The following is a 24,668-nucleotide window of genomic DNA, read 5'->3' as shown; positions in this document are numbered from 1 at the left end:
TGCATTAGTGACTGACTGTACAGGGAGAGGAAAACCAATGCTCTGGGAGAGGCGAGGTGGGGTAGGTAACATCCATCAGACGCTAGAAAATAGGGACTTGAGCTCTAATCTCAACCATCTTCTCAGCCCCAGCTCAGCATAAACTAGGCATAGGCAACCTTGGCTCTCCAGATGTTTTGGAACTACAACTCCCATGATCCCTGACCACTGGCCTTGTTAGCTAGGGATCATGGGAGTTGTAGTTCCAAAACATCTGGAGAGCCAAGGTTGCCTATGCCTGGCATAAACCACAGAGCAGAAGAGGCTCCCCTCAAGTGTCCAGAGAGAAAGAAATTGTGTCAGACAAACTTCTGATTTCAGAGACTGACCTCGTCTACAATAAACTTCCCAGAATCCTTAGAGAACCATTTGGATCCATTGGTCTCTGGAGGCAGATCACATCCACACGCCCCACCACCCCGTGGAGTCTAAACTAGGGAACCACCTGACCATAACAACAAGGGAACTAGACCATATTCCTCAAACCACACATCACCTTCCTCCAGCCCTGAACAAAGCACCATGTTCAGGATTATGGCCCGTCCAATGTTTTGTTGTTGTTTAGTCGTTTAGTCGTGTCCGACTCTTCGTGACCCCATGAACCAGAGCACGCCAGGCACTCCTGTCTTCCACTGCCTCCCGCAGTTTGGTCAGACTCATGTTGGTAGCTTCGAGAACACTGTCCAACCATCTCGTCCTCTGTCGTCCCCTTCTCCTAGTGCCCTCAATCTTTCCCAACATCAGGGTCTTTTCCAGGGAGTCTTCTCTTCTCATGAGGTGGCCAAAGTATTGGAGCCTCGGCTTCACAATCTGTCCTTCCAGTGAGCACTCAGGGCTGATCTCCTTCAGAATGGATAGGTTTGATCTTCTTGCAGTCCATGGGACTCTCAAGAGTCTCCTCCAGCACCATAGTTCAAAAGCATCAATTCTTCGGCGATCAGCCTTCTTTATGGTCCAGCTCTCACTTCCATACATCACTATGGATGTTTAGGGGCAGATATTAACCGGGATATGCACCTCTTACCTGAGAGGGGATGAAATCCTGAGCTGCACCAGAGCAGAGGCCTCAACGTAGAAAACGGTTAAGAATGCAGCACGAGTCAAGCAGACTCTGCCTAACAAATGCAAGCTCATTTCCTGCACCAACGGACCCTCTTTAGATAACAAAATAGCCTCTCTTTCCCTATACGAAATACACAAGGCACAAGCAGGGAGGAGCAGGAGTCCTCTGGCACATCCCAATGACAAATCAGGCGGCAGCAGGTGGTGCTGGCCATGGTGCTGAAGGGCATCTCAGCTTGAACCTCTCACTTCACCACCTGGTCTCTTAGGTCAACTAACATGGCTAGCTCTAAATCTTAGCTTGAATGACAACAGGAACAACGTCTCCTGCGCCTGCTCCCTGGGAGGCTGCCTCTCTCTGAAAACACACACAAAGAACCTTTCCAGTGACTATAACTCAGGTTGTTATATTTCATTGTGATTTTTAATCCCAGTATGGGGTTTTATTGTTCTAACCTTTGCACAACTGTTAAGACAATTCGTTCTATGAGGAATCTCATATATGCAATCAATCTAAACATTTTGCAATCCTCCTGAAGAGCAAAAAGCAACACCTGCCGCCTCCTATCATGTGCACCACACTTCCCTTTAAGCCAGAGATGGGGAACACCTGTGGTGCTCTTACCAGCTCCAGTATCCAGTATGGCCAATGAGCAGGGATGGAGGGAGTTGGGAGTCCAATGTGGTCTGGAGGGGGCACCCCTGCTGTAAACTGACCCATCACCCCTCTAAACACATCCACAGTCAGCCCACAGCAGCAAGGCTGTATTTGCTGCAGAAGGAGAAGATACCCACGGCTGTTGGACCTTACAAACTGCGCCTCATTGCAAGAAGGGAGCTTCCCACTGCACTGAACCAGAACTGGCACAACAATGCTACTTTAGAAAGGCGCTTAAAATCTCTCCACTGCACCCGCCACAAAAAGCGGGACCCTCCGATTAAAGCTGCTGAGACGAGATAGCTCTCAAAAGCCCAGGGCGAGGATAAGCTCTGTTTGAAGAATGGCTGTGAAGCCCCACCTGAGAAGAAGGCAAGGCTGAAGGCCAGAGCGAAGTCAAACAACGGAAACCCGTTAGCCCCAAAGGCAGCAGCCAGGCAGTGTTTGCAGCAGAAGGATTAAGCCAGTCAAGCTCTCTAGCCTGCTCTCTTGATTTCATTTCTGCCACTGAGTCTCCCAGCCAACAGATGGCTTCACCCCTTTCGTGCATTTGGAAACCCAGGGTTACTGCTGGCATTTTAGCACTGATTTAAACTTAACCCCTTCAAAATGCAGCTCCTGGATAATTTTTGTTGCCAGGGGACTGCACAACATCTCCCAAGCCCTTCAATGCCATCTAAGTGCCTCTGAATACCAGCTGCTAGTGATCCCGTGTCCTGCTCTTGGGCTTCTCAGAGGCACCAGACTGGATGCCAGAGAAGATGGGCCCCCTTGGTCTCTCCAGCTTCAGAGCTCTCCTTATGCTCTTATCAAGATGCCGCCTTTGCACCTCTCAATAGTTCTAACAATTTGCTCTTTCTCAATATTACCAGCTTTGACATACAGGTATCTTCTGGGGTGCCCTCTTCCTAGTAAAAGTAACTGTCTACTTAACCACATGTGCCAGATAGATAAATAATAGAAAAATGTGCCCTGTGCATCATTCTATGGGGCTCAAAAGGGGGATATTCCCAGTTGATTATGTCTTCAGCTAGAGAAGATTCCAAATGGGAGAAGACTATGTTTGCAGGACTTTCTTTCTCCCAAAAGCAAACAGTTTGGAGTTCATCTGCATAATTTATTCCCCAGAATTCTGTTTCACATATTTGCTTTGGCTTAACATTCAGTATCCCTTCTGCTTGGGGAGGACTTCTGAGTCCTATTGACAGCCCTCACTCGTAATTTAAGCAGAAAAGCAGCAGCCAATGTTTACCAAAGTGCCCACAACTCCCGTGTTCTGCTTCCACCCCTAGAGCAGATCTTCCAAACGGGTTGTCCAGATGGCACCCCTGACCACAAAAATGGCCATTGATACATCATAATGGGTCTCCAAAACACCACCAAAAAAAGCATACTGAACCATAAGGCCATAACAGATGGGCCCCGTTTATGAGATTATTGGACCCTTTTCAAAAATGAGGCAAAGAGAATAAGGAAAGAAAAAATGCATCCACATCATAAGCTGACCACGTCTTTAAAAGGAGCGGCAACTTACCTGTGCACCTGCCTGCTTCTGTGCTAGGGGAAGGGCTATAGCTCGGTGGTCCGGCATCCGCTTTGCCTGCAGAAGGTTCCAGGTTTAATCCCTGGCATCTCCAGGCAGGGCTGGGTGAGACCTCTCTCTGCCTGTAATCCCAGAGAGGCCTGGCCAAATCAAAGTCACTGCTCTGACTCACTATAGGGCAGCCTCCTTTGCTCCTAAAGGTGATGGACTGATTTAAAAACACGTGAAGTGGCAGGTTCATCCCCCTGGGCAACCTGCTAGCAGGTCAACCTTCCCAGAATGGTCAAAATGCAAAACATTCTTGGGTGCCTGTTTGGGCTCCTTGATTCGGTGTGCTATTATTTTTCACACCAGTGAGTTGCAAAGGGAAGTCAACATGCTTTCTGGCATTTGTGCATTAACTACTACAGTCACTAAGTATAGCCAGCAACTTCCATTACAGTTGACTGAAGGAGGATTGGCTCTGCTGTTGTATAAAAGCACATCTTAAACAAACTCCTTAAAAAATGGGGTCACGGTCCAATTTTCCCCAACACTGACCGACTCATCCAGTGAAGGAACACATCCAAGCTGGGTTTCCTATGGAAACAGAACACAGATTCATTCCACTTGCGAATGGCTCTGTTATACCACTGGCTGGAAATCCATAGCCCAGGAAGCACCTGGAGCTTCATAAAGTATCTGACTGGACAAAACTTCTGCAGCAACCTTCCCCAACTTGGTGCCCTCTAGAAGTTTGAAACTACAACTCCCATCCGTGCAGCTCCATGGGGACGGTGCTGATGGGAGTTGTAGTGCAAAACACTTGCATGAAGGCTGTTCTATGGGCTTCTTTCTGTGAACTGCGTGGAGAAGCGCCTTCTTTTCTCTGCCCTGAATACTCCAACATGCAGCTATGCTGGGTGCCCACAAGTTCCAGGGTTATGAGAGAGGGAGAAAAACTTTCCTCTATTCACTGTCTCCATGTCAGGCATCATTTAATCATCATTTAAAAGGCTGCCCTTTTCTGAGCCCTTTCAAACGCTACAGCATCCTTTTTTCAGGTAAAGTGACCAGAACCATGCAAAGCATTCCAAAAGAAGATACCCCACAGGTGTGTAAAACAGAATTATGATGTTGGTAGTTTTATTTTCAATTCCTCTCAACTGCCATTTTATGACCCATTCACTCACTGTGCAGAGGTCCTTTTTGGGCTCCTCAGAATTCTTTTTTTGTTTTGTTTTAACAACCTAAACGACTTAGAATCAGCAGCAAACTTGGCCACACCCCTAACTCTAGATCACGGGTCAGCAAACTTTTTTCAGCAGGGGGCCAGTCCACTGTCCCTCAGACCTTGTGGGGGCTCGGACTATATTTGGGGGGGGGGAGAACAAATTCCTATGCCCCACAAATAACCTGGAGATGCATTTTAAATAAAAGGACACATTCTACTCATATAAAAACACACTGATTCCCGGACCGTCCGTGGTCGGTTTAGAAGGTGATTGGGCCGGATCCAGCCCCCGGCCCTTAGTTTGCCTACCCATGCTCTAGATCATTTATGAACAAGTTTAAAACACAGGTCCTTGGAGGACTCCCTTCCTTCCCTCCCTCCATCAGTAGAACTGCTCACTTATTTCTACACTCTGCCTCTTGTTACTGAACCAATTCCTGGTCCACAAGTATGCTAAGCATACTGGAAAGTCTCTGGCAAGGTACTTTTCCAAAAGCTTTTTGAAAGTCTAAGTACGCAATGTCAACCAGAACACCTCTATCTATATGCTTGCTTAAACTCTCAAAGAACTCTTAATAGGTTAATGAGACTCTGCTTCAGCAAGGCTTATTCTTCTATATGCTTGGTTATTTTTATTTTTGACAATACTTTTCACCCTTTTTCCCAGGACAGATGTCAAGCTAAGCGACCTGTAATTTCCAGGTCCCCCCCCCCCCACGTCTGAATCCCTTTTAAAAGTATTGGTATCACATTGGACATGTTCCAGTCCTTGGGGTCTTAGGGACAACAAGTGCCACGTTTCTGTTAGGAGATCAGCAATTTCACATTTGAGTCCTCGTAAGAACAAGGCTCTTAGTTGCATCACCTTTTGACTCAGCAGAAGTCTGCTATTGTGAGACAGGCAGCACAGTCCGCAGCCCCATAGCAAAGAATGTGAAACTTAAACAGACTGTATTTTATAAAACAGCAAAAAAAAAGAAGCCACAAGAAGGAAAATTAACCAGAATGTGTATGTTTATCTTGTCTGCCAAGACGGGGGGATTTCTAGAGGAGGAGGCCTCCGCCTTGGGTTGCTTTGCAGGCTAAAGCAAATCCAAGGAGGCACTCGCAGCTCCCCTTCTGCAACTTCTAGTAAAATGTGGACTGCTCCCTCATTGCAACCCAGATCAGAAGATCCCCATCAGTTCCTCAGAGAGTATGCATTGCTACGGTACCTCCACGTAACATTACAAGGATTTCCAAACAACAGGATTGCCAACAACAAGAAGGTAAGTCACAATTCATTTGTATCTTTTTAATAAGGCTTGGACACGGGTGGCGCTGTGGGTTAAACCACAGAGCCTAGGGTTTGCCAATCAGAAGGTTGGCGGTTCGAATCCACGCGACGGGGTGAGCTCCCGTTGCTCGGTCCCAGCTCCTGCCAACCTAGCAGTTCGAAAGCACATCAAAGTGCAAGTAGATAAATAGGTACCGCTCCGGCGGGAAGGTAAACAGCATTTACGTGTGCTGCTCTGGTTTGCCAGAAGCAGCTGAGTCATGCTGGCCACATGACCTGGAAGCTGTCCGCAGGCTCCCTCAGCCAATAGAGCGAGATAAGCGCCGCAACCCCAGAGTCAGACTGGACCTAATGGTCAGGGGCCCCTTTACCTATTGACATATAATTCTCTCCTGATTATCATTCCAGATGGATTCACTTTCAATTTACCCAGAAAGCCCTATGAATGTAATATTCGCCAACCTGGATATAAATGTCGAAAACTTTATTAAGGACAACATGCAGACTTTGCCAATATTCAAGCTACTACATCAGGAGTTAATGTGTGTAAATATCGACACACACAAAAAGGATTATAATCTCATATGGAAACAGGGTTTTTTTAAGGAAAGTCAAAAGTATATGCCCCATAACACTTTTAGAATAATACTACATATGTATAATATTTTCTACACTATGTGAAACATATTTGTTAATTTGCACTCTAGATATAAAGTTTCCACACCAGTAGCCCCACACAAGCACCTGCAACTCCAAGACAGACAGGTGTCTCTGGCCAGTCTTTCGCTTCATAGTACTTAAATCTACAAGACACACAAGTCTCTCTCTCCTTGTCCATTTTGCTTTCCCTACACAACAGCTGCGGTACCAGCTGCTGTCAAATGCAGCAGAGCAAAATTCACACTCTGGCTTGCTTGCCTGAACTCCAAGCGTATCTGGTGTGAAAGGATTAAGATTTCAGGCAAACGTTCACAGCTTTCAAGTCCCGATTTGACCCAGGACTGGTTAAAGTTCATTTGCAACAGAGGAGAACCCCAAAATGTGGGAAATTCACCCTTTAACCAGTGTGCGCTTTTGCATTTCATGACCCGAGGCCCACAGAGGGGAGGCAGACTCTGCCCAAAACAAAAGAAGGCATCCATGTCCCAAACCTTTGATTTGCCTGATGACTCAGACCAGGTGGGACACACACATGTGCGATGGCATGGCTGAATTGCCAGGCTCCAGTCTGGGTCAAATGATTTCAGGAACGGAGCATACTCCACTAGGTCCATTACTGAAACATGCTATTTCCACTGGAACCAAATTCCAGTTGGGACATAGTTTGCTATCCTGAAGAGCTCTGCAATGGGTGCAATTGAGGATGAGTATTGCAACTATAAGGGTTTCCCAAAAAAGGTTACAGAAGATGCAAAGGTGGATACCCACCTTATTGTCGCTGCTACTGAATAAAACTCTCTTCTGTGAATAGTGAAACACGACACAAGCACAAGCCAGAACAATGGAAAAGAGTTGATGTACCAATCTTGACAGGCGTGCAAGGAACCGTCCTGCACACAGCAGACAAGTTTGTACTCCTATCTCCCGCTCCCAGGAGACGCATCAAGAGAAAACCTTGGTGCTTCTGGAGAGACGCCAGTGTAGCATCTCAGGGTCGCAAAAGCTTTCAATGGTGCATCCTGCCAATTTCTCTGCCCCACAAGAAAGCAGACGGAGGGGGCCACTTGAAGGCACGAGGGGTCTGCTTGCAGCCATCAAGAGCCACTTGTCGTTCACACACCACCAATTCTCTTTGTGCGCAGAAGCCTTCGGTGCTCTTGAGAGTTTTACTTTTCAAAACAATTCACTAAATTATTCAAAGCAGCATTTTTTAGAAGAAGACAGACAAACTCGCCGGGTTGTTCTGTTAAAGCTCTTGGGTTGACTGCTTTTTGTAAATATCTCACATTTCTTACACCCGTCAGGATCTTTTAATTCAACTCAACAGGCTTCTGGTTACAGGTAGGTAGCCGTGTTGGTCTGGATCGAAGTAAAATAAAAAAAAATTCCTTCAGTAGCACCTTAAAGACCAACTAAGTTTTTATTTTGGTATGAGCTTTCGTGTGCATGCACACTTCTTCAGATACAGTGAAATGGAAGTTTCCAGGCACTTATGTAGAGAAGGGGTGGGGAGGGGTGGGGATGGGGAGGGGGGATCACTCAGAAGGGTGGTGGAAATGGGTGATTGACTGACTGATAGCTGTTGATGACCGACCGCAAACGACTGCAAATGGTTTTGCATGAAAAAGCAAGGGTTGAGATGGCTGAAGATCGCTTATCATGTATAATGAGATAAGAATCCGATATCTCTGTTCAAACCAGGTCCCTCCATGGTTTTGAGCTTGGTGATAAGTTGCAATTCAGCAACTTCTCTTTCCAGTCTATTTCTGAAATTCTTTTGTAGTAAGACAGCTACTTTGAGATCTTGTATAGAATGTCCTGGGAGATTGAAGTGTTCTCCTACTGGTTTTTCTGTCTTCTGGTTCCTGATGTCAGATTTATGTCCATTTATCCTTTGGCGTAGGGTTTGGCCTATTTGTCCAATATAGAGAGCTGAAGGGCACTGTTGGCATTTGATGGCATACACAATGTTAGAAGATGAGCAATTAAATAGTCCTGAGATGGTATGTTGGATGTTGTTGGGGCCAGTAATGATGTTGTCCGGGTGTATGTGGCAGCAAAGTTGGCATCTGGGTTTATTGCAGGCTCTGGTACCAGTGTCCATGTTAAGTCTGGTGGTTGTATTATTGTGGGTGAGGAGTTGTTTAAGATTGGGTGGCTGTCTGTAGGCAATGAAAGGTCTTCCTCCCAGAGCTTGAGAAAGGGAGCTGTCATTGTCCAGGAGAGGCTGTAGATCTCTGATGATGCGTTGTACTGTTTTAGCTTGGGAGCTGTATGTGATGACTAGTGGTGTTCTGTTATTTTCTTTTTTGGGTCTGTCTTGCAGCAGGTTCTCTCTAGGTATCTGTCTGGCTCTGTTGATCTGTTGTTTAACTTCATCAGGTGGATATTTTAGTTCTAAAAAGGTTTGCTGTAGATCTCTTAGGTGAGATTCTCTGTCTGTAGAGTTGGAACAGATGCGGTTGTAACGTAAGGCCTGGCTGTATACGATGGATTGTTTGGTATGTTTGGGATGGTAGCTAGAAGCATGTAGATATGTTTGTCGGTCAGTTGGTTTTCTGTATAAGGTGGTGTCTATATGTCCATCCTGTATTTTTATAGTAGTGTCCAAAAAATGTATTTCTTGCATAGATTGGTTCATTGTTAGGTTGATGGTGGGGTGAAAGTCATTGAATGTCTGGTGGAAGGTTTCCAGGGTCTGTTGTCCATGTGTCCAGATAATAAAAATATCGTCAATGTATCGCAGGTACAGGAGAGGTTTGAGTGGGTAGGAGTTAAGGAAACGTTGTTCTAAATCTGCCATGAAGATGTTGGCATACTGTGGGGCCATGCGGGTGCCCATGGCTGTGCCGCTGATCTGGAGGAACAGGTCATCACCAAATTTGAAGTGGTTGTGGGTAAGGACAAAGTGGCAGAGTTTGGTAGCAAAGTCCGCTGTGGTTTTATCTGAAATGGTGTTCCTTATGGCTTGTAAACCATCATTGTGTGGGATGTTGGTATATAGAGATTCCACATCCATAGTGGCTAGTATAGTATTGTTAGGAAGATTGTTCAAATATTGTATTTTCCTCAGAAAATCTGTGGTGTCACGTACGTAGCTGGGAGCACTGATAGCATATGGTTTCAGAACAGAGTCCATATAGCCGGAAACACCCACTGTAATGGTGCCAATACCTGAGATGATGGGGCGTCCTGGGTTTCCTGGTTTGTGTATTTTGGGTAGAAGATAGAAAGTTCCTGGCCGAGGTTCCGCTGGTGTGTTTGTGAGGATCTGTTCTTCTGACTTACTTAAGAATTACAAAAGTGTTTTGATACTCTGTGTAGCAAAACAGTTTCTGCCCTGCGTGAGAAGCTGCTAAGGAAACCTGACATCAGCGTCAGAGAGGTGCTCTTTGTGGGCTAGGTGCTCCTCCTTTTGCATGCTCTTACTTAGCAGAATCCCCTAAAACTGCCACCCCGTATTTCCCCACATTTAGCTCAGATTTTCCCTTTCCATGAAAAATATCATTGCTGATAAGGACCATTTTGTGATAACTCAACAACACAGTTGCAATGCTAAGCCCACTCTCGGAAGGGCCCGGTGACATTGTGTGAATTCTGATCCATCTAAAACAACAAAGTTGCAAACATGAGCCTATTTTGATCCAGGGCACATAAATGGCCTTCCGCTGGCCAGGGCAGCATCCAAATGCACAAGTCAACAACAACATGGGGCAGAGAGGGAACCCGCTGCCACTCTCTGCTCCGGCCTGTTCAGACAACGCTTGGCTTCCAGATTTTCTCTGGAGTGAAATCGGGAGGCAGCCAGGAGCAGCACAGTAGTTCATGGAAGGGTCTCCTCTCCCACACACCCACAACAGGTTGGGAAATTATTATTATTATTATTATTATTATTATTATTATTATTATTATTAATACCCCACCCTTCCCGGTTCAAAAACCGGGCTCAGGGTGGCTAACAGCAAATGTAAAACATTGATTAAAATGTGACTTTAAAACAGCATAAAACACAACATAAAATGCAGCATCAATATCAGTAAAATTCAAAAATTCTGGGGTCATTTTTTGGGGGAGGGGGGGAACCCAGTCAGTAGACATCAAATGATCACTAGGGCTATCTGGCCAAGTTGGTCCTACTAGGGGAGAGCATTCCACAAACGGGGAGCCACAAAAAAGGCCCTGTCTTGTGTTCTCACCCTCCGAACCTTTTGGGAACATAGCAAAGGGCCTCAGAAGACAAACTACAGACACAACGGAGCAGTGATGTCAGCACAACACTCCCATAAATAATCCTGGTTCTTCTACACAACACAGGTAGCCAACCTGGTGCCCCCAGATGTCGCTGAACTCCAACTTCCCCCCCAATCCCAGACCTTTTGGCTGTTGGGGCTGAGGAGAGAGTCCAACAAAATCTGGTGGGCACAAGTTCTGCACCCCTCTGCCATGGGGTCAAAAAATTAAGCCCACCAGAGTCAACTTGAGCAAGTTGTTGGTACCAGAGAGGCACATGCACCGTTTGTGCAGCTGCCCCAGCACGGTTTCTCTCTTGGACAAGCAAAGCAACCTTCAGACAAAGTCATGACAAGGTTTACAAGCGCAGACACAGGCGGAAGGACCGGGGAAGGGACATTTCATGGGCCCTACCTCTTCAAACTGAAGCCGCACTTTATTAATGGCTCGGATCCAGCGGGCTCTTGCAGCGGGAAGCGGTAGTTCATTTTCGTCAAGGTGACTTGCAAAAAGAAAAAAACACACGAAGAAATGAGTGCTAGAAACCCAAGAACAGTCTCATGAAACTTAACAAATTAAAAGAACCATTTATTGTAATAGTGGGAACAAACGCTATGAAAAGTTGGCCCCAAGAGATGTGGGATAGCCAGCAAAAGACAGAAAATGGCATGGAGAGAACAGAAAGTGTGGCCAACAGGGACTGTGGTAGAGAACCCTGTAAGGAATGCACCCCATTAGTGCAAAATGATGATGATGAAGAGGATTAATTAGATTTATTTAATGATGTTTGCCCTACCCTTTCTGACTCTAGACACTATTGGACTACTCAAAACCAGCTATGGCACTACACCCATATCCTGTTTTGTCTCTCCCAAGATCAACCAGAAAAGCGGCCTCAAGTTCAACTCCAAGGAATCCCTGGTCAATGTGCACCACCTACCTGCCTGGTGTCTTCGTGGCTTCTTTGGGCTTGTCCACTTCAGGAGGTAGTTGAGGGGTGGCATGCTCTTTCAGCTTCCCCTCTCCTTCCCTGTGCACTTCCTGGGGCTCATGCTGCTCGCTGGATGGTGCAGGGCCCTCCGTTGAGTGAGGAGCAGCAGCAACAGGCACCCCTTCTGCGAGCTCGTCCTCATGTTCGGAGCAGGGCACACTCCCGTGATATTGGTCCAGCTCACTCAGCTGAGAGCTTCCCTGACTGATGTTACAGGAGGAACCAAACTTACTACTGCTGGCAGGACTGTGAGAGAGCAAGGCATTAGTAAGTCAAAAGGTCTTGGCAACCAGGAAACAGCACAATGCACACACACACACACACACACACACACACACACACACACACACACACAGAGAGAGAGAGAGAGAGAGAGAGAGAGAGAGAGAGAGAGAGAGAGAGAGAGAGAGAATATCCTATCTACACCTCAGTCGCCCGCCACTTCCAAGTTTGTTTTTGCAATTTTTGTGCTGGGCCTAAGCCTCTGGACCCTATTGTTATATCGATCAGAAACAGGTAGCATCATCTGCTGCAATTTGTTTACAGGCCACAGGAAAATTAAGAATGGCAGCCAAGGTTTTGTGTGCATTGAACCTCTAAGCTGCTAAGCTCAACACCTTCTTACAACAACGTTTGCCCCTAGCATGTCAACTGCATGTGGATTCTGGGACATGAGGGTTTCATCTTCACTGCCATTTCATGAACACATTCTTAAGTTTCTCCAGCGGCTGAGAATGGATCCTGTTGCAGCTGCTGTTTAGAAAAATCTGCCCTGTCTTCCAGCACATGGGCCCACTGCTGTTGCTGCTTGGGAGCGACTGATTATTATAAGGTTGGAACTATTGAACCAGGAGCTGTTCATTCAACAAGACACTCCCCCCCGCCCCACACACACACTCTCCATTGTGGAATTCTAAGAGGGAAGGGGCACAAATGCTTCTCTGCCAATATTTAAGCGTCGCCTGGCTTTTGGCAGCCCACATAGGCAGAGACATCTGCAAGAGGACTGTGAAAATCCCATCTATTCCTTGGAAAATGCTTGAAGCAGGATCCCTGCTGGGCCAATTGTCTAGAGATGGAGGGTGAGGAGTGCAGATTTAGCAAGGATTTTAGTGACTAGCAGTTCTGTAACTAGGGAGGGGCAGCAAGAACACTTGCCCCCAATCATCCCCTGGACAGGGCTAAACAGGGAGCAAAAGTCACGTAATATACTGACAGCTGCAACATGAAATCACTGCAATTCTCTTCAATGCGGAATAAAAAAACATGTTTTTGAGATATGGTAAACCAGAAAACCAGTTATCAGCTTGCTTGGAGACCTAATGAGGGCACCTAATGCTTGCTTGGAGACCTAATGAGGAGCCTAACACAGAAAAGCACATTCAGCTAATGCCGCTGAATACAGCTGGTAAAAGTAGAGAAAAACTGAATCATGTTAGTTGGGCAGTAACAGCTTCTGAGCAGCAAGAACTGGATGTTTCCGCATTAGTAGCTTTAATAGTCTGTGGCCATGTTTAACTTGTCCTGGTGGAAGGGAGGATGTTTTAATCACAGAATCTTAGAATGGTAGAGTTGGAAAGGACCCCCAGGGGCCATCCAGTCCAACCCCCAGCAATGGAGGAATCTCAGCTAAAGCATCCATGACAGATGGCCAGCCAACCTCTGCTTAGAAACCTCCAAGGAAGGAGAGTCCACCAACTCCTAAGGGAGTCTGTTCAACAGCTGCTCCTGTCAGAAAGTTTTTCCTGATGTTTAGTCGGAATCCCCTTCTGGGTGTAGAAAAGTTATGCTGCAGGTGACTGAACTGCAACCCCTGAAACAGCTTTTGCTGCCACCTGGGTCTCTCTCCCATCTTAAAACATGAATGCCTTGTATGTTGTCTAACTAAGCTTTTTGCAAACCATCTCCAGGCCTCCCAGCGAGCCTCTGATTTCCTCTAAAAGGGCAGCTCCCTGCCACCCACCATGTCATCTAGAGGTGCAAGTTGTTTTCTCACGCACACAATTAGGCTATGGAAGGGTAATGAAACTAAAACTCAAAGCAGCTCACTCCCAAGGACACGACACAAACGGAGAGCAAAGGGGAAGAGTCATCGCAGCCTTTTGGAACAAAGGAAACCAGAAGCTGAGAAGGAGAAGGGCAGGAGGGGCTCTGGGTGGGCAGTCTAGCAACTAAGAGTTCTACCTACCACTGGGTACTGCTAATGCCAAACACAGCCTAGAGGAGTCTGATCTACGAGGTGAGGCATCTACTGTTACGGCACTTGCATTATAAATGGCCCACAAGTTGGCACCATTTATCATGCTGTTTGGGCTACTGGCCTTTTCTTCCTGAGTGGCTCAGGGCTACTCTGCTCCGCCGACTGCAGTCCAGTAGCAAGTGTTTCCGTTTCTGGACAAGGGACACTTTCCTTCTGCTCTACTTCATCCTGAACCTGCGTGGCGCCTTCTGCTGGTTCCTCCAAAGGGAGCCCAGGAGGCTCGCTGGAAATGGTGCTTGGCTCGTCTTCCGTTTCTCTGGAGACCTCAAGCTCCAGCTCCTTGTTGGGCACAAGTGGGATGTCAGGCGTGGGACCATCTAAGCATTCGTTGCCCTTGCTGTCGGGCTGCTTAGAAGAAAGGTCTGCATCAGCAGCACTGTCAGCCGGCTGATCGGAGGCAGAGAGGTTTGGGCTCCCGTCACCACTGGTCACATCCATTGCTTGTTCCTCAGCTTTGGAGACCGTTTCTGGTGCCTTCGAATCTAGTCTGGATGAAGAAATTGGGGCCACCTCCTGTTTGGAGGAAGCTTTTGGTGTTGGCACATCTGGTTCCTTCTTGAGACCCGCCTCCTTGGCATCTTTCTGCCACGGAAATGAGAAGTCCAGCTTCTTTCCAAACACAGCACCCGGAGCGCCCTCTACTTTACCTGCTTTCTCATCACTTCCTCCACCAAACAGACTTGAGGAAAACTTGTTGAAGCTGGACATGAGGCCTGGCTCAGGTGCAGGCTTGCTTGCTGAAGGCGGCTGCGCAGAGAAGAAGGAGCCAAATGGCTTGCTGCTGTCTGCGGAGGACATGAAGCCAAATTTGGGCAAAGTGGGCATGCTTGGAATTTCAAACATGGGCTTGGTGCTGCTGGCCTCTGTAGGAACACTGGCTGGCTTGCTCTTACCAGCCAAACTGCTTTTCAAGGGAGCAGCTTCTGAGGCTGCTTCGCTGATGGTTAGAGGCTCTTTCTGCTCAGGAGGAAGATCAGGTTTTATTTCAGGGAGCTTTTCCATATCCTGATGGAGCAAGTCATGGGCCTCATCTGCAGCAGCTTTGGGTTCCATCTCCAGGGTCCCAAACGTGTCTGGTGGGCAAATAGCAACATCTGCCTCATTCTTTATAGCTACTTCTTCAGTGGTTAGTGAAGTATTCGTCGGTTCTGACAGTTTCAGGTGTTCATCTGCCTCGCCAACCTTGGGTTCCAGCTCACATGTACTGTCCAAATCCATTTGGCCAACGTCCGTTTCCCATGCCGGGCTTGGTTGCTCTTCAACAGCAGGCACAGCACCATTTTCCAAGTGCTCCACAGGCCCTTCACTCTTATCCTGCAGTACCGCTGTGGCTGTCTCAACTGCATCACGTACCTCTTGACTACACGGAGCAGCCTTCCCTGCTTCATCCAATGCCAGTAAGTTTGTGTCCAGCTGTACCACTCCAGGGCCCTGATCCCTACTTGAGTCTAAAGTTTCTGAAGCATTAAGGGAGGGTTCTAGACCATGTTCAGGTCTTCCGCTGCTTTCAGCTTCCAATTCTGCCGTACATTCTTTTCCTAAATTCTCTTCTGCTAAAGCAGAAGGGGCATCTTGTCTCAAGTCACTGCTAGCTTCTTTCTCTGTAGGTTCAGCCCTAGAGGTTTGGTCTGGTTGTTTCAAAACACTGCCGGCATTTGGCCCTAAAAGTTCGTCCCTAGAGGCTTTATCTTGTTTTGCAAGACCTGGGCCCACAGCCTCCTTTGCCCTGGAGCTCATTTCCTGGGGTTTTGAAGTGCCTGCGGTCTTCCCTGCAGGCTTTGAAAGGGTCTCATCTGCTGCTCCTTTAAAAATGCCAAAGAGATCACTTGTAAATGCTGGGGGAGGCCCAGTTGGCAGGGAGGAAAGGCCAAAAAACGAAGTGCTTCTCTTTTGTGCACTAGGAGCTGCTGGAGTCTGAGGCTGGGAAAAGAAGCCAGATAATGTCTTGGTTGGTTTCATTTTCGTCATGAAGCTGGAAAACATTTCAACTGAGGAATCGAGAACTGATTTGTCCCCCTCAGGTTCTTTAGGTTTCTCCTGCAGGTTAGGTGTTGCTGCTGCCATTTTAGAGAGAGGTCTTTGGCCCTGAGCCTGCTGCTCTCCTGCAGCATTTGGGGTCCTATCAGGCTGCTTGGGCTCCAGGGGCTTGACTTCAGGGACGCTTGGTTCTTCTTCAGGTACAACCTCCTGTGAAAAGTCTCCAGGAGCAGGAGATGGCTCAAGAGCCACAGGAGTCTCATCACGAACTGAACTGGGCTCTGCCTTTTCAGAAGTCTCGCTCCCACCTGAAGGAACAAATTCCTTCTCAGAAGACACCACAAGACCATCACTCTTTTCTGCATTGTCTTGCAGCTGCTCCTCTGGTTGTGGAGTCTCCAGAAGGGAAGGTGCAGTGTCTTCCTGCAGCGTAGGGACCTGAGAGCCAGGATCAGGACAGACTGAGTGGTCTTCTCTATCTGTACCATCATCAGGAGGTTTACTGGCCACTAAAGGTATCTCTACCTCATTCTTCACTTCTGAAGCACTTGCCGCAGCATGCTCAGCCGCAGGAGTTTTTAACTCACTTGCCTTGTGGGCCGGGTCAACAGCCTCTTGCTTTCCAAGTACTGCTTCTATAATACCAGTCGCTGTCTCTTTATCCTTCAAGCCCTGCTGCTTGCCAAGTCCAATGCCAGAGTCAACAGAAACACACTGCTTCATAGATGGCTTTGTGTCTGCTTGCTGTTGAGGCGGCTTTCCCAGGTTGCTTGCTTGCTGCTGAGGTGGCTTTTCAATATTCCCCTTTTCAGGAGCAGCTGCCGGTGGCTTGTCATCCAGGAAGGAGGTCAGGTTGAAAAAGCTGAAGCTGGAGCTGCTCTGAGGCACACTTTTCTTTGCGCTGGGCCCTCCGGACAGGAAAGAAGGCATCTTGAACAGACCCTCTACTTCTGGGGGCTTGGCATTAGGAGCTGCTGGGGCTGGGGCAGGGGCTTTCTCGGGGGCACTGAAGAAGGAGGAGAAGATGCTCTTGCCAGCCGGCTGCTGTGCCTGCAGAGGCTTCGAAGGTGCCGCCTGCGATAAGCCAAAAGGCAGGCTAAACCCAGAATCCCTGGGTGGTGGCTGACTGGCTTTTCCTGGCTGAGTTTTACCAGGTACGGCTCCTGCATGGCCTTGCGGTCCCGGTGCAACAGCTGGTCCATGGCCACGCTGCCCTGGAGAGCGATTTGCTTGGTCCATTCGAGGGCCTGCCTGCATGGGAGGCTGGGGTTCTGCATTCCCTGCGGTGGGGGTGTCCTTCTTCACTTGAGCAGCTTCCTTGCCTACTTTCCCATGCTGTTCTTCCTTAGAGACTGTGGGCCTCTTGGCAGCTTCCCCACCAGCCTGCTCCACAGGGATTTGAGGGGCAGGAGTGCCGCTCTTGCTTGGCTCTCTGCTACGCTGGTCCGCGTTGTCATTCGGCTTCAGTGAGGGGTGGGTTCCACTCTTTGGTGGAGCAGTAGCACTTGGTGGGGCAGGGGCTGCATCGACTTTGAAAAGATCCCCTATGGAACCAAAGAAGGACGAAATGCCTGGGGGCTCCACTTTCTCCTGAGGCGTTTTCTTCTCGGCTTCATTTTTCGTCAGATTTGCTTGGGGTGCTGGCGGTGGCTGTGGGGCTTTGTTGACCTGCGTTTTAAAGAAATCAAAAAACCCGGGGCCTTGACTTTTATTGGGTGCTGCCGTTGTGGAGGAGTCTTCTCCCAGGCTAAGAATCTTGAGAGCACTTTTAAACAATGTGCCCTCAGCCTCTGGGGGCGCTTGGCTGGGGGCTGGCTGGGTTTTCTTGGGTTCATCCTCACCCACTTTGGGTTTTTGTTGACTTGGGAGGGGAGCAGGCTTAACGCTTTTATCCAGCTGACTGGTCTTGCTGTCCACGGGACCCTGGCTTAGCTGAGAGGAAGACCTCACCAGCTGAGGCTTTTTCTGAGAAATCATTGGCTTTTCATCCCTAACAGACTTAACTAATCTGCCCCTCTCTTTTCTCTCTTGCCCATGCTCAGTGCGCTGCTGGTTTTGCATATCCTCTCCTGTTTTCCTGGGTGGCGTAGCTGGAAGAGCGTCGTTTTTGTGTCCCAACACCACTGATTCTCCATTCTTCACAGCCGTGTCTTCCACTGTCTCATGTGCTTCCAAACCCTTACCCATCAGGCCACCCAAAGCAGAGAATAAAGATGCCACTTTATTCAGAGGTGGCTTTTTATCTTCTTCAGTGGTTTTGACTTCTGTAACACTCTGAGATGCCGGTGAAGGCTCGGGCTTGGCAGAAGATTGGAATATATGGAAACCAAACCGCCGTGACTGTCCACTTTCGGAAACACTCACAGCTGGGGTCCTGTCTGGATGTTTGGGTAGAGCATCATCTTTTAGCCTCCCACTGGAAGCCACCCTGGAGTGAACTCTAAGGTCAAGTGTGAGGGGAGGCTCTTCTGAGTGCCACTCCATTTCTTTCTCAGGCCTAAAGTCGACTTTGAGTTTTTGAAGTTTGTACCCTGAAAAGTCTAGAGGCTGCTCTCTCTGGTAATAAATGGACTCCTCAAACATCTGCGAAAAGGTCTCTAAATTCATGTTCATAAGTTGATCACTTCTCTGCAGAGCTACAGACAAATCAAGTGGTTTGTTTACAGAGTAATTATCCAATTGCTCCTCTTCAGCAAACCAGAATAACTCGTCTTCATTACCAAGAGGCACTTTGAAACCGCAAACGGCAATCATGTCATCTTCCAAGACAGTGCCCTGCAAAAAGCTCTGTGGATAATTATAATCCCAGTAGTCTGGGTAGGTGTAAGTGTCAGGAGTGCAAATATAGACATACTGCCCAGTGGGGTCGGTGAGCAGAGAATAAACAAACTGGCCGTCCCTGTACATGTAATATCCACAATCACCATCTTCCGATGGCCACCACACGCCCTTCTCAAGCAGCATCAGCCAGTCCTGGTACTCCTGGCTGTAAGAGGAATAGACAAAACTGCCTTCCAGGCTCAAGGACTCCTGATCAATTAAGGTCCACATATTGCCATCACATGCCGACGAATAGCTTAAGTCCATGGGCATCTCTTCCAAAATACAGCTGAAGTCATCAAATGGAGGAAAGTTTCCATTCAGAGAATGAGTTGCCCACATTTCAGTTTCTTCTAGACTGAAATCTTGTAAGTCTAACTGATCAAACGATTCGTGTGACATGACACTGAAATCTACGCTCAGGGCATCAAAATTCGCATTTGACCTCCAATCCACGACATTGGCATTGCCATCTTTTTTGCACAAGTTCACCACGGCATCATTAGAGTCTGGCCATTCCAGAAACTCAGCCAGTGGGACAGAATTCTGCTGCAAGACGTAGTAAACGGGCAAGGAAACCTGGTGGGCATGAAGAGAAAATGCTCCTGCATCGTATTCCCAGTCCAAGCTAGAGGGGCTTCTTGTTTCCTCAAGAGCAAGATGCTGCTCTGAGTGGCCATACAGTTTAGCACTCTGTAAAGAAGAATTGAGAAATTCATTTGACCTTTCGTTGAGAACTGCTTGATAAATATTGGAATCCGTAGGTTGTCTATAAAGGGTTGGCTGCCCCGATAAGACTTGTATCTTTGGCTGTGAGCTTAAAGCATTCTGAGAGACGGGTTGCCAAGGGAGGGGACCATGTCCATTGTCCATTTTGCTCAGTTCCAGGTGAGGCAAATGACCATTTGCCTTCGCAGTCTCGGTCACTCCCTCCTCCGATTTTTCATTTGGCCTCTGCATGACGTTCTTTATGAACCTGCCCGTCTCCTGTTTCCCCCCAGTGCTTTCTTGGGCACCGGGAGTCACATGTGAGCCAATGGACTTGTCACCAGAACTAGTCTCTTCGCTCCTCTCAAAAAACTTCATGATGCCCAAAGAGCCTGATTTTGCCTTATCTGGCATACTTTCGGACACGTTTTCACTTGAAGCAAACCTAAATAATCCAGAAAGTAAGCCAGCTGATCTGCTCTTCTGGCTGTCCGTTTCATTTTTAACATTTGGCTCTTCCAAATTATGGGTGATGTGGTCTGAAGACGCCCGGCGGAAGAGGCCCGAGAGCAAACCCTGGCCTGGCTGTGGGGCCTTCTTCTGAGTATCATCCATTACCTTGTCCTCTCTGATTCCACCAGGAAGCACTGGCTTTCCTGCTGTAGTATTTAAGTCAGATTCTTTTGTGGGGGCTGCCAGCTCCCCCCTGCATTTTGAATCTTTGTGATCCAGAGCACCCATGTGTTTGTTATCCTGATCCATGTGTGCAATTTTTGAAGTGTCTGAGCCACCCTGGTTTTTATCTCCACTTTTTGGTGCACCCAGACCATCTTCTTTACTGGTTTCTTTCTTCCTTGTCGGCTCCTCTTTTCTCTGTGGTGCCTCAGGAACCGCCTGAGACTTTGACGAGTCCATTTTGGCAGCTTCCAAGTTGCTGCTTTTGTGACCCTCTTCAGCCTTTAGTGGCTTGTCACTAAAACTCGGTGGGGCAGTTTGATCTTTTGAAGCTGTCAAGTTTTCCACAGAAGCAGCTTTCAAGAATGAAGTGAAAATTCCTGGCTTCTCTTTGTTATCCTGCGGTGGTTTGTCTGAAAAGCCAAAACCGCTCAAAAAGGGAACCTGGAGCTTACCGGTGAAAGGGAAATTGGGCTCGCTGCTTGCGGAGCTCGTTTTCCTGACATCATCTTCAGAACGGTGACTTTTCCCCAAGCCCGCTGGTGGCTCCTTTGGCACAGTTTCAGGAGCAGAAGAAGGGAGCAGCAACTGGCTGAAGGATTTCTTAAGTGGACTGAAAAAGCTCTCAGGTGGTTCCCCCTGCCCCAACGGCGGAGCGTTACCAGTCTCCTTCTTGGCTTCACTTGGCTTGCTTTCCGGCACTTTCCCTGCAGGTGGCGGATTTCTCGGCATGTCTGGGTGTTCTTTAGCAACTTTATCTGGCTGACTTGTGGCATGCGGCGGCGCATCAGAAGCCTTCTGTGGGCCACTTGGCTGCTTGGGAACAGCCAGACTCTCAAAACTGGATTTCAAGCTGAAAGAACTAACGGAGCTCGACAGCTTGCCAAAGATGGAGGATACGGGGCCGCTGCTTGCGCTCGCTTCTGCCTCGCTCTTGCTCGTTTCGGGAGGCCCGATGTTGGTGGGTTTTCCCGCGCTGCCTTCAGCTGCCTTCCCACTTGCCTTGGCTTCAGAAGCACTGGCCTGCGTGGCTTCCACCTTCACAGCCTCCTCCTGTTTTGCAGTCTCTTTTTTCGGTGCTTCCTTTTCCGAGAAGATTTTCAAAGGGTTGAACATGCCAAAGACGGAGTTCACGACTGAGCTGGGGTCCAGAGAAGAGGATGGGGCAGCATTTGCGGAAGCATCCTGGGCACTTGGAGGAGCCTTGTCATCTCCTGCCACCTTTTCTGGGATGCTGGCCTTGGCATCACCAGCTTCTCGCTCACATCTACTCTGGGTCACAGAAGGAGAAGGTGCCATGGACAGCTTGGCATCCAGTTTGCTTTCTGCTTTCAGTTCTGGAGAGGCACCCTCAGACTTGGGCTTACTTGAAAATAGACTTGTGATGCCTCCCTCAGATTGACCAGGGGCTTCAGGTTTCTCTGGGGTGGGAGATACAAGTTTTTCCACTGAGGCTGTTAAGTGCTTTGTTCCTGAGCCCACTTTTTCGGTGAAAGAACTAAATAAGGAGCTGACGGTGTTCTTCACCCCAGACAAGTCTGGCAATGCTTCTGTTATGCCTTTGCTGCCCTCGCTCTCCTCTGCAGCAGAAGCAGCTGGCTTGGCCTGCTCCAAAGGGGCACTTTCCTCCGCCAACTTATCAGCACCGGCCAGTTTGGGAGAGGCACAATCGCTTGCGTTTCTGCTCACAGGAAGGGTTTCAAATTTGCTAATCTCCTCCTCTTTTTCAGCTAAGTATTCAGACACAGTTTCAACCAAGCACTGCAGTTCATCCATTGTGTCCACATATTCTTCCGTCGGCTCTTCAACAGGAGAGAGGGTCAAGTCTTGCTTAAGAAAGCCGTGCTTTCCTCCTCTCGTCCTATGTGAGTTTTTGTCCCTTGGTAACAGGGATATGGCACTTCCAGTACGGACGTCAGTAAGGTCTCCAACATGGCGAACACTGGATTCACGCCATGCTTGGGAAAGTATTGCTATTTCTTCCATTTCATCATCATCATCATCCGAAGCTGGGGAGTACAGGAGTACGCCGGATGAACAGCTGCCAAACTCTTTAAGGGCACCCAATGGCACAAAAGAGGGAGCTGGCTGTTCTGAATGGATCTCATTTTCACCATCAAAATGGACTGATCCTGAGTCATGCTTTGCACGTTGGTTAGCGGACAACTTGCCACTCTTGACTAGAAGGCCATTCTTGTATGGACGCAAAACTGGATATTCCGGTAACTGTTCTTCACTTTCAATGGGGCTGATGCCCCATTTCTCAGTTTCATCATAATCAGGATATAGGTTATGTTCAGTTCTTGCTTTAATGCTGCCTGAAGAAAATCTCCGGTTACCACTGCTTTGCAGTATAGTTCGCTCGCATTCTTCAAAATTGTTATATCTCAGCTTCTTCTTTCTTCTCCTGTCTATTGTGTCATATTCCTCTGGATAGCAAGGAACATCGGGATTTCCTGATTCTGGGCAAGCCTTCCGTGAGTATCTTGCTTTTTCATGATGGCCAAAGTTCTCCCTTTTCGAGAGCCTGGGGCTCTTTCGTCCCTGTGAACTTCTGGTCCTGTGACTTTTTTCTAAAAAATCTTCTATTAACTGTTTGCCTAATTCCTCATAGTTCTCTTCACACTCTTCCTGTTCTTGGCCAACTTCGTAATCAAATGGAATGATCCTGACTTTCCCATTGCTAACTAAAGATCCTGGTCTGATACATGTGGAGGGGGGGAATATAAGGACAGAAGGGCAAAGAAAAAAAGGAAAGAGCAGGAGGGGTGAAAAAAGAGTTTTAAACACAAAACCTTGCAAAGGAGAATTTCATAAAGACCAAATGATATCATGAATCACATGTAAAAAGCATATTAAAATATCACAACAATGAACCCATTTATTAACACGAAATGTTAGGAATCTCTCTTTTACTATTATTGCAGCTAAATAGTAGGGTTGTAGGGGTAGAAAAGCATGAAACATGTATACCAGTGTTATGTATACTATAAAGTGATGTATGGTATGTTATTTATAAGCTTCTGTTACGAACAGGAATTGCAGATTAAAAATGTCAATGAGCAGCTACCTAAATGTTACAAGTCACTTTCTGGAGCATCTCAAGGGAGTTTATCCCATAGAAGGCAATGGTGGCCACCAACTTGGATTAAGAGAGGTTTAGACAAATCCATGGGGGAGAAGGGCTATCAAAGTCTACTAGCCACGACGGCTCTGCTCTGCCTCCACGGTCGCAGGCAGAGATGCTTCTGAGCCCCAGTTGCTGGAAACTGCAGGAGGGGAGGAAAGGGCTCTGGAGCTCAGGTCCTCCTTGTGGGCTTCTCCCAGGCATCTGGTCAGTCACTGTAAGAACAGGATGCTGGAGAAGGAGAGCCACTGGCCTGATCCACCAGGACTCTTATCTCCTGATTTCAAGAAGGGGCATTTGCAACAGACTAATAAGAAGTTTTTTTATATGCCTGTTGTCTTTGTCCATGGAGTTTTCTTGGTAGGGATACTGGAGTGGCTTGCCAGTTCCTTCTCCAGGTGGATCACGTTTAGTCAAAACTCTCCACTATGACCTGTCCATCTTGGGTGGCCCTGCATGGCATAGCTCATAGCTTCTCTGAGTTATTCAAGCCCCTTCGCCACGACAAGGCATTGATCCATGAAGGGTGCTGGAGGAATTATGGTGCTGGAGGAGACTCTTGAGAGTCCCATGGACTGCAAGAAGATCAAACCTATCCATTCTTAAGGAAATCAGCCCTGAGTGCTCCCTGGAAGGACAGATCGTGAAGCTGAGGCTCCAATACTTTGGCCACCTCATGAGAAGAGAAGACTCCCTGGAAAAGACCCTGATGTTGGGAAAGATTGAGGGCACTAGGAGAAGGGGACGACAGAGGACAAGATGGTTGGACAGTGTTCTCAAAGCTACGAACATGAGTTTGACCAAACTGCGGGAGGCAGTGCAAGACAGGAGTGCCTGGCGTGCTATGGTCCATGGGGCCACGAAGAGTCGGACACGACTAAACGACTAAACAACAACAACAAATAAGAAGTTATTACACTAAGCACACAATAAAGTGCATCAATTAATTAAATTTGCAATGTGACAAAACCAAAAAACCATGTTGATAAGGCGCAAAATAAGGAACCGTTCCAATAATTATTTGGGGTTACTGCCATTAACCATGTGGATAGCACAAACAAGATTATGATGGGCAAGTCAGAATTGGAAACATGAATCCTAAAAACTCCAGCTACAGTATTGACAGGACAATTAGAAACCAAAGTAATTATATGAGGATAAATTAGATGGATCTAAGATTCTAAAGGCCTAGTTTGGAGGAACGCTAATGATTTGCATCACTTCTCTCTTTAAAGGGCTGATACAAATGTTCTACATTTTTCCTAAGGAGAAAGTCAACAGCAACAAAAACCCAGTTGAAACAAGAGCAGCCATAGAAAACAGCCAGCCTGCTACTATCCTTGGAAGAGGATGAATTCATGCAAACACTGATAGCTAGCCCAGGAACCCCAGCAGACCAAAGCCACGTCACGAGACAAGGACACAGAGG

The 24,668-nt window shown here is 47.7% G+C and overlaps 2 protein-coding genes across 8 annotated transcripts in view; both read right to left on the bottom strand.

Moving 5' to 3' along the window:
• The window catches only part of UNC13B (unc-13 homolog B), a 160,196-nt gene that overhangs the window by 83,816 nt on the left and 51,712 nt on the right, over nucleotides 1-24,668 (bottom strand). For 6 of the 7 annotated variants that reach the window (XM_035100685.3, XM_088652782.1, XM_088652780.1 and 3 more), the window contains 2 exons: nucleotides 11,622-11,918; nucleotides 11,096-11,183 (listed from right to left, as the gene is read on the bottom strand). In XM_035100685.3, coding sequence (XP_034956576.1) covers nucleotides 11,096-11,183; nucleotides 11,622-11,918 — 385 coding nt within the window. The remainder of the gene's footprint in view (nucleotides 1-11,095; nucleotides 11,184-11,621; nucleotides 11,919-24,668) is intronic. The other variant, XM_088652781.1, reaches the window with a different exon arrangement.
• Nucleotides 13,840-24,649, bottom strand: LOC148684497 (uncharacterized). The gene has a single exon (XM_088652777.1). The coding sequence runs from the start codon at nucleotides 22,096-22,098 to the stop codon at nucleotides 13,972-13,974; it is 8,127 nt and encodes a 2,708-aa protein (XP_088508903.1). The 5' UTR covers nucleotides 22,099-24,649; the 3' UTR covers nucleotides 13,840-13,971.

This window comes from Zootoca vivipara, chromosome 10, assembly GCF_965207765.1.
Source record: "Zootoca vivipara chromosome 10, rZooViv2.hap1.1, whole genome shotgun sequence".
In the NCBI taxonomy this organism is placed as follows: Eukaryota; Metazoa; Chordata; class Lepidosauria; order Squamata; family Lacertidae; genus Zootoca; species Zootoca vivipara.
Note: the sequence above shows the minus strand (reverse complement) of the source record. Positions and strands in the feature narration are given on the sequence as shown.